The sequence below is a fragment of the Neoarius graeffei genome, chromosome 15 (assembly GCF_027579695.1).
Source record: "Neoarius graeffei isolate fNeoGra1 chromosome 15, fNeoGra1.pri, whole genome shotgun sequence".
Classification (NCBI taxonomy): Eukaryota; Metazoa; Chordata; class Actinopteri; order Siluriformes; family Ariidae; genus Neoarius; species Neoarius graeffei.
In genome coordinates, this window is record NC_083583.1 from 18,258,659 (window position 1) to 18,276,610 (window position 17,952).

Consider the following 17,952-nt stretch of genomic DNA (forward strand, 5'->3'; position numbering starts at 1 on the left):
TGTGAATAGGTGTATATGTCAGAAGGTTCACTTGAAGGGACGGCTCGCCATCGGGGTGACTGGAGGAATCCGGGACCACAGTTGTAGTTCAAACTATTGTAAACGTTGCTCGGTTGATGAATTTCACCGCAGATCTCTGGACGGACGGGGCAGTTAGCCGACTTCTCGTGGTTAATGCGCTCTCTGGGGGGATGTTACGACACTTGTTTTTTTCCTTTTCACCGGTTAAGTTTTTTTTTTTAGCGGTTTCTTACTAGCTCACTCAGGTGACGGTTCTTGATGGTGATGTTTCTAACGGCTAACGTAACTTAGCGGCTCTGTTTAGTTCTGCAGCGTGAGCCCGAACGTGACTTGCGTAGCCTCTGATTGGCTGCTGATGTTACGCAGCTAGTTGTGTGAGACATGTGGTGCCATGGAAATAACAATTCGCTGATGGAAACGAGTAAATGGTTCAAAATAAAAGTATCTATTCTGTGTATTCTGTGGATTGTATGTAGTGTGTGGGTAGTATACTGGGTAGTTTACTCTGTGTGTGCGTGTGTGTGTGTGCGTGCGTGTGTGTGTGTGTGTTTCTAACCCCTGGTTACAGTTACTTATAATGACTAGAACTGGAGTCGTATAGATGTACGTACTTCCTCACTTCCTCGATCAACCGCTCTTCGTGCTGCTCCATCTTTGCTCGTGTTTTTAAAAATGGCGGTCGTGAAAACAAACCAAACCGGGAAAGTAGGGAAGCGGATGTAGAGTGGACCAATCAGAGCCCTCTTGTCTGCGACGCTGTCTGCAAGGCTTCTGCGGTGGTCACAATTTTTGGGAGGTGTGCGCAGAGCGTCTGCGAAGGGGGGAGCTATGCAGACACCATCTGGGACGCCATCTGCGAGGACTGCGTTGTCAGCATAAATTGGCCTTAACTCATCCGCGGCCCCGACATGCGGTGTGTGCATGCGCACTCGGCGGAGGCAGCAGTGTGTCGGGCCGTCGGAGGGAACAGAAGCAGAAATAACACTTATTTTGTCTCCAGTAAACCAGTCTTCTCTCGTTCAATTACATGCTGGCATCAAAAGACACCGTTGGTTGTAAATGAAACCAAACTGAGTCGTTGGAGTGTATTTTCATACACAAATGGAGAAATGTTCGCTGAGTGTTTAATTGTGTAGCCCCCACTGCAGACCGTTGTCGTTGTTAATTCATAGCATGCTCAGTTGCGTGAATGTGTCATGCACCGAAAATAAGAGATTTACAAGCCAGGAACGCCTCATGATGCAATACGCAAGAAAAGAAAGAAGATTTACTGCCATTTTACTTTGTATTTGAGTAAAGTGAATAAATAAATGGTCTGTGGAAAATACATTTAATCCTGGGAACTGCGTGCACAGGAGTTTATTTTGTGTTTACTCCCAATCAATTCTGGAGAAATTCAGACTTTATAATGGGTGTCTATGGCGTTACACTTCAGTGGAGCTCGTTAAGGTAAAGCAGGGGTGGGCAATTATTTTTTCCATGGGGCCACATGAGAAACAGAAAATTTTGTGGCGGGCCGGACCAAAAGGCTGAACTAAAAATTCTGCGTAATATTAATTGTATTTCTTTATATAAAGCAGTAAATAACATTGTTTTTACAAGCTGCTAAGACTGGTAAGAGTATGGAAAAAACGAGGTTGCCTTACAAAAAAAAAGGTCATTTATTCAATCAAATTTCCCAAAACAATGGTTAACAAAATGTGAACATTTGTACCATTTTTTTTCAGTCACATTCACCCCAAAACACAATAAAGACATCACAATATTGTCTTTCTACTCCAAATATCAAACAAGATACATCATATTATAATAATGATGCCGTGTCGATTTAGTGTAGGTATCAGATCTACAGATCGGCTCGGGGTCTGGCGCTTGCTGGTGACATCACACTATGTGATTGGCTGGACCGTTTGAAGGATGACGTACAAGTTTGTGGTTGGTCTGGACAAATTACTGAAGTAGTTATCGCGGGATTAGGTTTCGTGGGATTTCATGTCATGTAAATGTCGCGCACATTGCGTTTTTGTTGAACACAACTTCAAAATAAAAGCAATGCACATTCAGTCCATGCATGAGGTAAAATTAGAAAATACATTTATTTTGTAATTTCTAATTAACCTTACGCGGGCCGGACAGAATGAACCAAAGGGCCGGATGCGGCCCGCGGGCCATAAAATGCCCAGGTCTGAGGTAGAGTGTAGAGAGCTTGAAAAAGTAGCTCAAACTTTCTCATTTAAACTGTGTTTTCAGCCACAAATTTCACTCTACAGACATCATTTTCTCAAAAGTGGGAGTCACACTTGTCTTGATTCACACAATGTGTCTACCTGAGCGATAGGATTTACAGTTTTTGAATGAGAAGCCTGAAAGTAACAAGAGGACAGGCACGCTGCCCCATTGACTCCCATTATAATCCTGACAGCGCTTTTACTACAAAATCACTTGTTTTTAACTCGCTCTATTGTCCACATTTTTTACACTAGAGACAAAAAATTACATCAATGTGTTCGTGAGAGCCTTGTAGCGCTCAATGTGAAAGAATTTTGTGAATAGCTCCTTTCGTTTCCGTGTAAATCACCATTGTTCGAGGAGAAGGAACTCTGAGAAAAAGTGCTCTTTGCTTGTCATATTGTGTCTCTTCCCTGCACCTGAGCACCGTTACCAAGGCGACGAGCTGCACTCAGGGAGCAGAGAGGGGAGGGGCTGCTCTCTCTCTCTCTCAAACACACACAGGCTCAGAGCATCGGAGCATCGGAGCCTCATAGCCTGCGATAGCGGCTGCTACGCGCACTGCATCACTCTCACCATTTCCCACAGGGGAATTGTCGTCTCCTTAAGGCCAATTTATGCTGACAACGCAGTCCTCGCAGATGGCGTCGCAGATGGCGTCTGCGTAGCCCCCCCACCTTCGCAGACGCTCTGCGCGCACCTCCCAAAAATTGTTACCACCGCAGAAGCCTCGCAGACAAGAGGGCTCTGATTGGTCCACTCTACATCCGCTGTACACGCACTTCCGCTTCCCTACTTTCCCGGTTTGGTTTGTTTTCACGACCGCCATTTTTAAAAACATGAGCGAAGATGGAGCAGCACGAAGAGCGGTTGATCGAGGAAGTGAGGAAGTACGTACATCTATACAACTCCAGTTCTAGTCATTATAAGTAACCGGAGGATAAACACTCCACTAACCACACCCACCAACTACTCCTAGCGATTTTGCGACTTCGCGCCCCCTTGCGTTGTGGCAGTGAATAACATCGCGCACGCCTATTACTCCCTGCTCAACGATAAATTACAACTGTCTGCGAAAAGCTATCTGCGAAAGCCTTGTCGCAAGAGCATGCAGAGGCCCTTATTTGTCATGGCTGGCTAGTATGAGCCTTAGTGGAAAGCTCTGGGAATGCGTAAATGTCAAGTTCGATTTTAGATTTACGAACCCGAAAAAAATGTCGAAAAACCGGCTTTAAAAAAAAAAAATTTCAACCGCACAAACAGCACTCACCCGGCCGGTGGACCGGAAACAGAACATTTTTTAATAATGGCCCTACTGTTCATATACACCTCATAAGCTAGCACCTTCTCCATTACAGATATTGTACTGTATTTGCACTACTGCTATTTTGTACATTGTTTGATTTTAGTGTATTTTTATATATTATCTATATTTATAAATATGATGTATATTGTTTGTTGTTAATATAATTTTTTTTTGTAATCTTTATCTGTTTTTTACAAGTAAGGTGAGAGAGAAACAGCATTTCGATTCTCCTATATGTCCTGGATATATAGTGAATTGACAACAAAGAATCTTTGAATCTTATTTTTCACAAGTACAGTAGTGCTTGAAAGTTTGTGAACTATAGAATTTTCTATATTTCTGCATAAATATGACCTAAAACATCATCAGATTTTCACACAAGTCCTAAAAGTAGATCAAGAGAACCCAGTTAAACAAATGAGACAAAAATATTATACTTGGTATTACTATGCTAGAAACACCTCATGGATGCACTGGGATGCATCCTCAGTAGGGCTGTAACAATATGCGTATCGAAATCGCGATACGCAGAGCCACGATCCGTGTCGCGATACAAGAAGGCAAAATCGCGGTACACCCTTTCAAACTTCTCCTCAGCCCAAAAACAGAGGCGCTTCCAAACTTCAATTTATGCATACTTTACTTTTTATTTAAATTACATTTTAAACTTACTTAAATTACTTTTATTTTTTATATCTATTAGTAAGTCGTTTTTTCGCCGACCTGCAACAATCTTCTGTGAGTCACGCAACGTCCACACTCGCCACTGGCAGAGCATTCATTTCCTTTAAGCAGTCGCCATTCAGGTTGCGACGTGGGGAGCGAATCTGTAAACAAGCAGCTCATTGGCTGGCTAGGTGTGCCACAAGCCAATCACAATCACTTGACCGGAAAGGCATGCAGTGTTGCCAGATTGGGCGGGTTTAGGTGCTTTTTGGCTGGTTTTGAACATATTTTGGGGTGGAAAACGTTAGCAATATCTGGCAACACTGAAGGCATGTCTGCTTGGGCGGAAGCCTTCTGCGGCAGTTACATTTTGACACGTGAGCAATGTTTCACTATAAAAATTCCGTAATTTCCATCTGTTTTCCGCGATCACAGAAAATCATTGGCCCTATGAGAGTGAGACAGTGAGACAGCCACCCCCCAAAAAAAATCTTCACGGATTTACACGATTTGGAAAAATGACTTTTTCAGAACCGAAAAAAACAGAGCTTCCGGCTCAACAGTATTATTTTGAGAAATAAAACAGTCTTTGGATATACATTTGTTCATTTTTGCATACATATTACTCATTCTCTGCAGTGGTCTGAATTATTTGTTATTAAATAGTTAATGTAAGTAAGTAAATGTTAAGTCAAATTTACTCCTTTAAAAATGCATTTAAAAAAAAAATCGTGGGTGTATCGAATCGTGGGTCAAAAATCGCGATACGAATCGAATCGTGAGTTGGGTGTATCGTTACAGCCCTAATCCTCAGTGATGTATCCTGGGGTCCTCGGGTGTTTCGGGTCTCGCAACATCATACACCCTCACCCAGGTGACCCAGCCGGGGTTGATCAAGCCCCGACTTGCGTCCCAGTAGCAGTCCACGGATCACCCCTTTTAATCCAAAGCCACCATGTGGCTTTCACTGCGGCTTCGCTTGCGGATGCAATGGCCCTCTTCTTAGCTGCTCCTACAATGCCCAAGCGACTCAGGACTTTGCAGAGGGAGCGCCCTGCAAAACCCCTACAGCCAACTTCTATGGGCTCGTAGAAGGTTCTCCAACCTCTCTCCCTGCACTCCTCCACCAGCTCCTGGTACTTGGCTCTTTTCCTCTCATTGGCCTCCTCAAGACGCTCTTCCCAGGGAACTGTTAGTTCCAGAATGATGAGGTATTTTGAAGCCTCAGATGTTATCACCACATCTGGACGGAGAGTTGTTGCTGCCACATGTTGGGGAAACCTCAGCTGCTCTCCCAGGTCGGCCTGCAGCTGCCAGTCATTTGCCATGTGGAGGAGGCCTGTTGTTATATGTTGGCGTGCTCGGGGTTTCTCTCCAGCTTTTACGAAGGAGACTGCCTTCTTCGGGGCATGATGGTGCTTGCAAGAGCTAATGGCAGAGGTTAAGCTTTCAGCAACTGCCTTAAGCACCTGGTCATGGCGCCACCAGTAGCGGCCATCAGCCAGGGCCTTTGGGCAGCAGCTGAGAAGATGTTCTAAGGAGCCTCTACCAGAACACAGAAGGCAGGATGGTGTCTCACTCTTTCCCCAGACATAGAGGTTCGCTGGGCTAGGCAGGGCATCATAGACAGCTTGCACTAGGAAACGGACCCGATGGAAGTCTGCCTGCAAGATATTTGTCCAGGTGATCCTGTGCTGTAGTGCGCGCTCCCACCTTGTCCATGCTCCCTGTTGCCGGAGTCCCACCACCCTGCTCACACGCTCTTCCTCTATGCCTGCTTGGACCTCCTCCTGGATCAGGTGGTGTCTCTCCTTACCACGGGTCTGGCTGATCAGGGTCTTTGGATAGTAACCCAGGCCTGCTCTTCCTGTTGCCACAGTGCCCACCAGTGCCTTCTGTCTTAGGCGAGACTCTGCCACCTCCACTGCTCTCCCAGCCTTCCACTTCCTTCCTGTCCTCACCTCGATGCCAGCTGCTGACACCTTGCAGTTGCTTGAGTCCCTGTACTGTAAGGCTTCTCTAGTGCGTACCACCATGAACTCCTCGGTGAGGCCACTGAAAGGAAGCTGCAGAGTGTTACTCACCCCATACAGTGCTGCACTGGTGAGACTACGTGGGAGGCCTAGCCACTTTCGAAGAAAGCCACTGATGTTCCTTTCTAGGGACTCAACTGCTGTCATTGGGACTGCATAGATTAGCATGGGCCAGAGGATTCGTGGCAGGATAGAATGCTGATAGATCCAGGCTTTAAATCTACCAGGCAAACCAGACTTGTCAACCTTGGTAAGCCACGTTCCAAGTTCCATGCTGGACTTCTGGATGGCAGCTGAGTCTTTCAGGCTGGAGTCGAAAAGTTTCCCCAAACTCTTGACAGGTTGTTCTGTGATGGTTGGAATGACAGTTCCTGAGATGGAAAACCGGAACTTGTCAATCACTTTCCCCTTCTTCAGCACCATCGATCTTGACTTGGAGGGCTTGAAACTCATCCTTGCCCAGGTAATGAGTCTCTCGAGCCCTTGTAGGATCCACCTGCACCCTGGGACCGATGTTGTAGTGACGGTCAGGTCATCCATGTAGGCCCTTATCGGGGGCTGCCATACACCTGACTTGGTCAGGGGCCCTCTGCATTCCACCTCGGCTGACTTGACCATCATGTTCATGGCTAGCGCGAAAAGGATAACAGAGATGGTACAGCCTGTTATTATTCCTTTCCCAATGCAATGCCAGTCTGATGTTTCTAACCCAGAAGTGACCCTCATCCTGAAATTGTTGTAGTAATCCAAGATGAGGTCCTTGATCTTAATGGGAACATGATGGAGGTGCAATGCAAGCTCGACCAGCTTATGTGGTATGGACCTGTAGGCGTTGGTCAGGTCCAACCATAAGACCACTAGGTTGCCTCTGTTCTCATGAGCCTCTCTAATCAACTGTGTGATGACTCCAGTATGCTCCAGGCAGCCGGGTATTCCAGGGATCCCTCCCTTCTGCATTGATGGGTCGATGTAGTTGTTCTTGAGGAGAAACTCTGTCAGTCTCCGAGAGACGATGCTGAAAAGCACCTTCCCTTCAACACTCAGGAGTGAGATGGTCCGAAACTGGTTGATGTTTTTCGAGTTCTCCTCTTTGGGGATCCATACTCCCTCAGCACACCTCCACTGGTCAGCGACTTTTCCCCTTCTCCAAATCACCTTCAGGATCTTCCACAGGTGCCGTAGAAGCTCTGGACAGTGCTTGTAAACCAGCTAGGGAATACCACTGGGGCCTGGAGCAGATGCTGAGCGGGCTGCCTTGATGATGTTCTCAACCTCTTTCAGGCTTGGCTCCTTCAGGTTGAACTCTGTTGTTGGTGGGGGCGGGGTTGATGAGAGATTTGTTAGGTTCCAGGTCTTGTTCTCTCAGAGGATCACACACTGTGTCCTGGAGGAAGCGATTCACTTGCTCTATCGAGCACTCAAGCCAGCCACTGCGCTTGTCCCCAAGCAGTTGTTTTGTAAAGCCAAAAGGATTGGCAATGAACGCAGCTCGCTTCCTCACACTCTCTCTTCCCCATCTCCAGTGCCACTCTGCTCTGCGAAGGGTCATCAGCTTCTTCCGCAGGATGTTTTTCAGCTCTGTTAAAGGTTGCTTCTCCTCATCAGCAGCAGTCTTGTACTGCTTCTTCAGAGTGCGAAGCTCCTGGCGCAGGTGATGTATCGTAGTGGCCCTGTGGTTCATTGTGTAGGAGGTGGGCTTAGATCTTCCTTTCTCTACCTGCCCAAATCTCTCTAAGGCATAGCTAAAGATGATGGTGGTCATCGATTGGAGTTGGCTGTCAACATCTCCTTTGGCTGTAGCTTGGATGATGTTGGATACGTCCTGGTCAAACGCCAGCCACTCACTCCGCTTGCTGGCTGGGGGCCACTTAATCCGCTGCTATGGAATTACTCTGCTGGGATTGGGAGGCTCAGGTATGTGGAGGGACTGGGCTCTGTGGTTTGCCTCCTGGCCGGGCGCCTCCTGCGTCTCACCAGGTTCTGGACCTGTGTGTTGTACCTCAATCTCCTGCTCCAAGCATTTCATTCTGGCCTGATGGATTTTCAGGCCACGCTGGTTCTTGCACAGCTTTCCGCAAATGCATGTCACATTCATCATCTGTCCATTTGCATGGGTCGTCAACATTTGGTCCGTCCGATTGGAGATCTCATCCTCCCCCCCTTTCAGGATCTCCTGGGGGTATCTCACTGTAGGGCTTTCCGTAGCTTGTTTGGTCATTTATTTATTGAGGAAAATGATCCAATATTAAATATCTGTGAGTGACAAAAGTATGTGAACCTCTAAGATGAGCAGTTAATTTGAAGGTGAAATTAGAGTCAGGTGTTTTCAATCAGTGGGATGACAATCAGGTGTGAGTGGGCACCCTGTTTTATTTAAAGAACAGGGATCTATCAAAGTCTGATCTTCACAACACGTTTGTGGAAGTGTATCATGGCACGAACAAAGGAGATTTCTGAGGACCTCAGAAAAAACGTTGTTGATGCTCATCAGGCTGGAAAAGGTTACAAAACTAAAGAGTTTGGACTCCACCAATCCACAGTCAGACAGATTGTGTACAAATGGAGAAAATTCAAGACCATTGTTACCCTCCTCAGGAGTGGTCGACCAATAAAGATCACTCCAAGAGCAAAGCGTGTAATAGTCAGCAAGGTCACAAAGGACCCCAGGGTAACTTCTAAGCAACTGAAGGCCTCTCTCACATTAGCGAATGTTAATGTTCATGAGTCCACCATCAGGAGAACACTGAACAATGGCAGGGTTGCAAGGAGAAAGCCACTGCTCTCCAAAAAGAACATTGCTGCTGGTCTGCAGTTTGCTAAAGATCACGTGGACAAGCCAGAAGGCTATTGGAAAAATGTTTTGTGGACAGATGAGACCAAAATATAACTTTTTGGTTTAAATGAGAAGCATTATGTTTGGAGAAAGGAAAACACTGCATTCCAGCATGCACCTTAACACCTTATCCCATCTGTGAAACATGGTGGTGATAGTATCATGGTTTGGACCTGTTTTGCTGCATCTGGGCCAGGATGGCTTGCCATCATTGATGGAACAATGAATCCTGAATTATACCAGTGAATTCTCAAGGAAAATGTCAGGACATCTGTCCATGAACTGAATCTCAAGAGAAGGTGGGTCATGCAGCAAGACAACGACCCTAAGCACACAAGTCGTTCTACCAAAGAATGGTTAAAGAAGAATAAAGTTAATGTTTTGGAATGTCCAAATCAAAGTCCTGACCTTAATCCAATCGAAATGTTGTGGAAGGACCTGAAGCGAGCAGTTCATGTGAGGAAACCCACCAACATCCCAGAGTTAAAGCTGTTCTGTATGGAAGAATGGGCTAAAATTCCTCCAAGCTGGTGTGCAGGACTGATCAGCAGTTACCAAAAACATTTAGTTGCAGTTATTGCTGCACAAGGGGGTCACACCAGATACAGAAAGCAAAGGTTCACATATTTTTGCCACTCACAGATATGTAATATTGGATCATTTTCCTCAATAAATAAATGACCAAGTATAATATTTTTGTCTCATTTGTTTAACTGGGTTCTCTTTATCTACTTTTAGGACTTGTGTGAAAATCTGATGATGTTTTAGGTCATATTTATGCAGAAATATAGAAAATTCTAAAGGGTTCACAAACTTTCAAGCACCACTGTAGGTCATAACCATTAATTGTTGACATGTGATTTTTTTGTACATGATTAATTTATTTTCAAATGTGATTTTACATGTGATTAATTTACATTATTTTTTTCACAGTTCATTTATTTTCACATTATTGTTTCACATTTGGCTTCATTTTTCAGATGTGATTTTCTTATGTGATTAATTTATTGTCACGTGATCCCTATTGTTCATGTAATGTCACGTCTTTATTTGAAGTCACATGTGTGAGTTCAGGATATAAAAGACTGAAATATATCTTCACATGTTTTTCACACGTAATATGAATAACATATCAAACGGTTATTTGATCTATTTGTTCATTCTGCTCTTGTGTTTTGTTCTCATAGGAAAACCATAATCTGTCATGTCAGTTCTATAATGAAACAGGTATGTAGGATTTTGCCAAGTGCTGCAAAGTTTTAGTTTGTTACTGGTGGTGCAATAGTGATGAGAAACAACAGTGATGAGAACATGATTTCATTATAAATTTGTACAAAATGTAGTTGGATTAAATTCATAATAAATGGTACAAATGGTTACATTGCCGCTAACCTTAATCTTAAATTGTAACATTTATACAAAATGAAGTGTGTAAGTTTTTGGTAGTGATGATTGGTTGGTTATGATGAAATAAATGGTGCTCTATAAGCTCTTTAATTTAAATGATATTTCGCAATGATGCATACATCAAACCGTAGGTGCTAAAGGCCAGCTGGACTTGCTTGAAATTCTTGAAGACGTTTCACCTCTCATCCAAAAGGCTTCTTCAGTTCTGTCTGACTAGTGAGGAGTTCCAGATATTTACCCTCTAGTGGATCAAAAGCAACTCTAAGGAGAGTCATTGAGGTCACCTGGGTCATTGGGTCATCCTGTAGGTGTAGGTCACTGGGGGCCGGGTGTGAATGGTGTTAGCAGCCTAGAGATTCATTAGGGTTGATCTGTGGGTTGTTGGTTTTCTCTGCCATCATGTGAGTCATTGAATTCAGCTGGGTTTTGGTGTTGATGTGTATTCAGTTATCTGGGAAGTATGCTAAGGACTGCATTATAGGTGGCTGGTAAGTGGGGCCTCAGGCCACCTCTTCTGTTCAGTGATGGTCATTCCAGGTTGACGATGATGGCTTCTTTTACTCCTTTTTCAAACCACCAGTCTTCTCTGGCTAAAATGCATACACTGCAGTCCTGAAATGAATGTCCTTTATTACTGAGATGAAGATAGACTGCAGAGTCCTTGACTGAGGAACTGGCCCTCCTATGTTGAGCCATGCACCTGTGAAGCAGTTGTTTCATCAAAACAAGGTCATAATTGTCATATTTTTCATTTCAAAATTCTCCATACATTCTCTGTTGGGGACAGAGGGGACAGTCACTCTCTTCTTCCACTGACATGCCTTTGTAATGTGTGCAGAATATGGGTTTGCAATGTCTTGTTGAAATTTCCCTGGAAAAGATGTAATTTTGAAGGCAGCATATGTTGCTCAAAAAGCTCAACGTACTTTTCTGCATTAATGCTGCCATCACAGAAGTGTAAGTTAGCTTTGCCGAGGGCACTGACACAACCCCATACCATGACAGACCCTGGCTTTTGGACTTGTTGCTGGTAACAGTCTGGATGGTCTTTTTCATCTTTGGTCTCGAGCACAAGGTGTCCATTTCTTACAAAAAAGACCTGGAATACTGATTCATCTGACCACAGTACATGTGTCCACTGTGTGATGGTTCATCCCAGATGTCTCAGAGCCCAGAGAAGTCATTGACACTTCTGGATAGCGTTAACATAAGGCTTACTTTTTGCAAAGTAAAGATTTAACTGGCATTTGTGGATATAACTTGGTATTGTAGTGTTTGACAAAGTAATCCTGAGCCCATGTGGTTATATCAGCTATAGATGAATGACGGTTCTTGATGCAATGCCGTCTGAGGGATCGGAAATCATGGGTGTTCAGCTTAAAGCTCACAGGCAACAGTTTTAATTTTATGCACATTTAAAACTTTATATGTTAAAAAAACCCTCTGTAATGTTCTCCTGGTCCCAAGAAGTATTGTTAATAAGTAATAATTAAAATAAGTTAGTGCAGATCATGGCGAATTTCCGTTCGGATATTTTCATGACCACTCGGCACGTGACGTCATTTAAGCCAAACAAACCGCTTGAGTTGAGTCCACTTCTGTTTAGGGCAATTCCATGTAAATGTCAACCTCACCATGCAAAAATAAAGCAACATGTAATACATCAAAACCACTCCCAGAGATATCACCTAGGCCTGTATTTTACAGATGTGAATAAGTTGAACCAATTTGTAACCAACCTAATGTGTCACTGTCAGCCTTTCTTTCTTATAATGTAAAACCCAAGCTAAAATCAACTTTGATCATGTACAATTCTATATTATTGCCACAAGCCACAGAAATGTATGCAAAAATCCACAAAACAGCAAAACAATAGCCATCCTAAATATTATTTAAGAACTTTGATAGTTTTAGCTGATATTTAGAGAGTTTTTCAAAGGGTTATGGTGGTTAAATTGCTGATTTTCTAAACATATGCCATGTCTATTTCAGACGCGTCACATCCATAACGGAATTTCGTCACATCCATAACGCTGACTTTTCCTTCCGAAACTCTGCATGAAATACAAAATATTTTAAACAAAGATTTTTTAATATTCACCTTGGACCCCTCTATCAAATGGATATCTCCATTTCGACATTAGGTTTACAATTTCACAGAGTTTGATAAAAATGTACAGTCACCCAAGAAAAGTGATACTTTTTCTGTCACGTCCATAACGCATCTTTTATTGGCGTTTTCTGGCATGCCCTAGATGTACTATGGGAATTGTTCTTGTTCTATCACTTCTCCAGTATGGTACAGCCTTAAAATATGCAACACCTGTTTAAATACTGGGAGACAATAAAACATGCACTGGGTCATTTGTTGCCATTTTGAGTTCAAGTGTCATGTCCATAACGCTGGAATTGCTCACTACTTACATTGCCGTTCGGCTTGAGTGCAGACGTGGGTTCAGGAATTTCCAAAGAAAAACCATGCCTTATTGTTGTGCAGTGAACTGTAACAACAGGATCTGTTCAGGAAGAAGTTTTTACCTTTTTCTGAGAGAGGAGAAGAGGCAGAGAGAGTGGGTTGGCTTTTTCTGAAAAAGGAGAAGAGGCAGAGTGAGTGGGTTTGCTTTTTCCGAAAGAGGAGATGAGGCAGAGAGAGTGGATTGTGTGCGTGAAGCCAGAGGGTTGTTTTTTCCAGAAGAGGCGGAGAGAGTGGATTGTGCGCGTGAAGTCAGAGGGTTGGCTTTTTCCGGAAGAGGAGAAGAGGCGGAGAGAGTGGATTGTGCGTGTGAAACAAAATCAAGCAGTCAAAGAAGAAACGGACCAGCAACGCTCAAGTAAAAAGGAGAAGATTGGAAATAAACATTTTTACTTTTGCTTGCAATTGACAAGTCAAGAATCCTGAGGGATCCTGTACAATCATTGTGGAAATGAGACAAAGGGATATTTCCTCGCTTAGAGTCGGCTATAAATAGTATAATGCTGTGGATGGCAGGCTAATGTGGCCTACCGGCACACTGTCAAGTAATCATTACCTATATCCACTAGTGAGGGCGGTTTAATTATTCTTCAAAAGGGCTCTTATTTAGTATTACAATGAAAGTAGGAATTTATCATAACTACCAGGATAAATCGCTTGGGTGCGAGTCTTGTTGAGGTCCGGGGTCACCACGATCAGAGTCGGCCAAGTCACTGTCCAATTCCGAGGCTGCACGGTCAAATCAGTGAGCCACATTCACGGATTGCTTTGCAACAGCCATAGGTTCATACATATATGGTTTCACCTCTCGATATTCAATTTGGAGAGTTCCTACTTCAGAATCGCTATCGCTTTCAGACATTTTACACAACCTCTCATGACCAAAGTCCATACACGTGTGCTCGGTTCCCAAGTAAACACAGAACTGCTCCCAGTCTGTTTGGCTTAAATGATGTCACGACGACGGTCCCCTGGCGGTGAAAGTGCGCATAAGTGAGATGTAAACAAACCTTCGGAAATTGGGCAAAACAGTATATTTTAACCATTTTATTCAATTTTAGGGTGCAAATTAGACACTAGGAAGATTGAATTCGCTTTTTGGGTTGTTCTTCTAGACAATAACGTTGATATTCTACATTTCACCTCCGAGCGTTGCCTATGACCTTTAAGCTTGCACCGTTGCCCTTTATGCACTGAAACTCTTTCAGATTCCTTGAATTATTTAATGATATTATGCACCATAGAGGATGATGTATCCAAATCCTTTCCCAACTTTCTTTGAGGAATACTGTTATTAAACATTTCAATCATTGTCTCACACATTTCTTAGCAAACTGGAGATTCTTGACCCAGCTTTGCTTCTGAAAGACTAGGCCTTTCCTCAGGGGCGTCAGAAGCATTTTTAATGTGGGGGGGACACACTGGCAGGGGTCCTCCCCCAGAAAATTTTTAATTAATTAGATGCCATTTCCTGCATTCTGGTGTATTTTTAACAGGTTGTTAAACACGTAGTTTTATCTTCAAAAGTCACTTAATTCAATGACTATTTTCGAGACTCAACAATAAGTCCTCATTTAACTAGTCCATATATTCATCAGCCTGTTTTTAAACCCACCGCTACGCCTAAGATAATGAGATGAATGTGACACAATTTATCATCAACAGTGACTTGCCTGCGACCCTGTAGAATAGGATAAAGTGGCTAGAGAATGACTTTATGGGTGCATTTTACTTTTTATTTTGTGTTTCCTTTTTTATTTAGTTTTAGATGTAACACAACATGCCACTGTGCCAAGCAATAGTGACACTCAACTGTATGTTTAAAAATAAGAATATTCATAATTTCACACAATGAACAGGCATGAAATGGCATCATGCAAACTTCATAACACAAAATCACACTGTGCCGAGCAACGGTGACACATAAAAAACAACTTCACACAATGAACAGGTGCAATTTTGTTAACCACCAACAGTGACTTTAGTGGGTGCATTTTACTTTTTTCACACAAAATCACACTGTCAAGCAATGACACATAAAAGAGAACTTCACACAATGAACAAGTGCAGTTCTGTCAACCTACATGCAATGGTGGTACTACAGTAACATTTACAGATTAGTATAACAAATAGATTTATAGATATAACTCCTTACATTGGTGCCACCACAATTTCTACCACTTCATAACTTTTATCCCCCTTTCCTTCACAAACCACCTGGAATAACATCCATCTCTCTCCATTGCTTTCCTTTCTACTATTCCTTCCCCATACACTGATTTCCCATGTTACTTTCAAGAAAACTGGCAAAGACCAGACAAAACAAGTTCTTCAAATCACAACAAGGAATCAATAAATATCATCAGAGCAGACTTGACCTCATTCTTGGCATTACAATAAGGTAGGCCTACTGGGGTTGAATTAAATAATAGCTAACAATAAGCTAGTTGATACATCTCCTAACATTGACTAACCAGCTAACTGAACTAACATTTCCATTGTGGGGAAATTTTGTCCTGTGGGGAAATTTTGACTTACTTTCCACTTCTTTGTAAAGAATGTCCTTATGTCCATTGTGTCTGGGGAGGGAGCAAATACTGCAAACAATTCATCATCAATCAAGAATACCCCATTAGGCTAAGCTTATTTCATTGTTTAGTTGAACATTAATTTAACGTGGCCTAGGGTTAATTTTGAGGGCATATCACAAAAGAATAAGGTTTTAGCAAAAGCCAGACATTGTGAGGTGGCAATGGGGCTGACGTCACCTCCTCCACTTTCCAGCAGCTGCACCAAAAATGTCTCCGCTCGCGCTGAGATTCACTCGCGCGTGGTGAGCTGTTGTAGGGAACGCCCGGAAAACCCGGAGTGGAGTTTCAGTGGGATGTGTATTCTCTTATCGATCAAGTGGAATGGATTCTTTCACGAAGCAATAGAAACGGCGCTGGGTGAACTAATATTTTATGTTAAATGTGTGTGTGTGTGGGGGGGGGGTCCAAATGAAGAATTATGAAATGTGAGGATGACACGGAGGACCCCCCTCCCCCCTTTATTTAGTCACAGCATGGCCACCCCTTGTATATCTTCCCAGATAGCAGAGGGTCGTTGATTCGACGTGGAATCATCGGCATGTTCTTCGACCTATACGCCGTCGAATCACCGTCGATCACCGACGTTGATTCAACACCGCTTTGCTCATACGAGTTTCCGTTGAAACGACGTTGAAAAGTGGCTGGTGGTCGACAGAGAATAGACCCCCTTTCACCCTTTATTCAACTACGTATTTCGGTCGATTTATAGTTGAATTTTCGGCGATGATTCATCCAACTTTACTTCCTGTTTTATGTACAACAGGAAGGCTACAAATTAAGCAAAACAGGCTAAATTAAACTAGCTAACAATAAAGCATCGGGGCTCTTGCCTAGGATGAACACACACATGCATACTTCAACCATGAAAGTGAAACTTAATTTATGTCAATGTGCGTAGGCTACGGCCTGTTTTATGTACAACAGGATATAAAAATGCATGCAACAATGCACCTCTCCTAATGTTTGTCAAGCTATCTAATGAGGCATAACTTTTAACATTTATAAGGAACAGAACACACTTGAACAAGTTCTTAGAAACATTTTATGATTTATTTATAATTGTGGCCTATTCCTCCTGCGGCGCAGACACCTGTACATGGAAACAGAAAAACATAACCAAAATTAATTTGATGCAGCATTGATAAAGAAAGTCAGCAGTAGGCTATGGGTTTCTAAATGCCACCCTACCTCATTATTTGGACATGGGGAAAAACTATATTTAAAATCCAAAGAGGGATGGAGGGAGGAAAATTAAAACAAAAGAAAGAAATGAAATATAGAGTAGAGAATATTTGATAAAATTAAGGATGTTTTTATTCAGTAAACATTTAAAAAAATGTTCTACAACACTCTAGCCTAGTGACTTACCAGTAACAACATAGACTTGAAGTATTCAGATCCGCTCTGCATAAAGCAGCTAAATCCTCTCTCTGTCTCCCGGCAGAAAGCTCCTTGGTTTGCTTGTGTCTCAATCACAGCTGGTATTCTGTAGAAAGACTTCTTTTCACCTTTCCCATCAGCTTTGTTAGAACCCTAACACAGCACAAAAGTTTACCATTGTAGGTTTATGATGAACCAAGTGCCTCGTGGGTTCACATACCGCGCGCTGCCTTTATTTCCCCCAAATCACGAGTTTATTGGTCTTCCAATGTGGCGCAGGGTTTGTTTACTTCCGGTTTCGGGTGACGTCAGTGAAAGGGGTCTAATGGGGGCATTACCGCCACCCACTGGATTGGGGTGTAAAGCAGTCTGAACAAAACGTGTAAACATAAACATAGGAGAAATGAACCCGTTTTTCTAACTCGTCCTCACTTAGTCTACTTTTCTTTTTTGATTAGTCTGGATTTGATATTGTAAATTTAAATGTGAATCAATGTATATTCATCGGACATGAACAAATGAATAAATCTTGAGTAATCTTGAGGGGCGTGTGTGTCCGGGGCGCGGTGTCGCGGGGGGGATCGAACGAACCCTCCGATCCCCCCTGGCTACGGGCCAGAATTAGTTGCTCATCCTACCAATGTTGAAAACTGGCCGGCAAAAGTGACGATGGTTCAACGTCGTATATTCAACCTTCTCTGACGGTCGACAGATCAACCTTTACCCACGTTGATTCAACGGTGATAAATCGACCCTCTCAGACGGCGGAGAAATCGACGTTTCACGGCGCCGTTTCAACGTTGATTTTCTGACATACGACGGAAACCGACCATTCTGACCAAAACTCTACGTCGTTTCAACAACCCTCTGCTATCGGGGTTTGGCCTCCCTTTGGCCACCCCATGTAAAAAATCCTGGCTACGCCACTGCATTTCAGGCTTGCAATACATTCCAAGAAAAGTTAGGATGGGGCAATTTAGCACAAGTAGTAAGGTAAAACAATTCAGGAATGA

At 43.2% G+C, this 17,952-nt stretch overlaps 1 protein-coding gene across 2 annotated transcripts in view; it reads left to right on the top strand.

The window, feature by feature from the left end:
- The window catches only part of LOC132899222 (adhesion G-protein coupled receptor G2-like), a 54,471-nt gene that overhangs the window by 15,736 nt on the left and 20,783 nt on the right, over positions 1 to 17,952 (top strand). For both annotated transcript variants that reach the window (XM_060940948.1, XM_060940949.1), the window contains one exon: positions 10,276 to 10,315. In XM_060940948.1, coding sequence (XP_060796931.1) covers positions 10,276 to 10,315 — 40 coding nt within the window. The remainder of the gene's footprint in view (positions 1 to 10,275; positions 10,316 to 17,952) is intronic.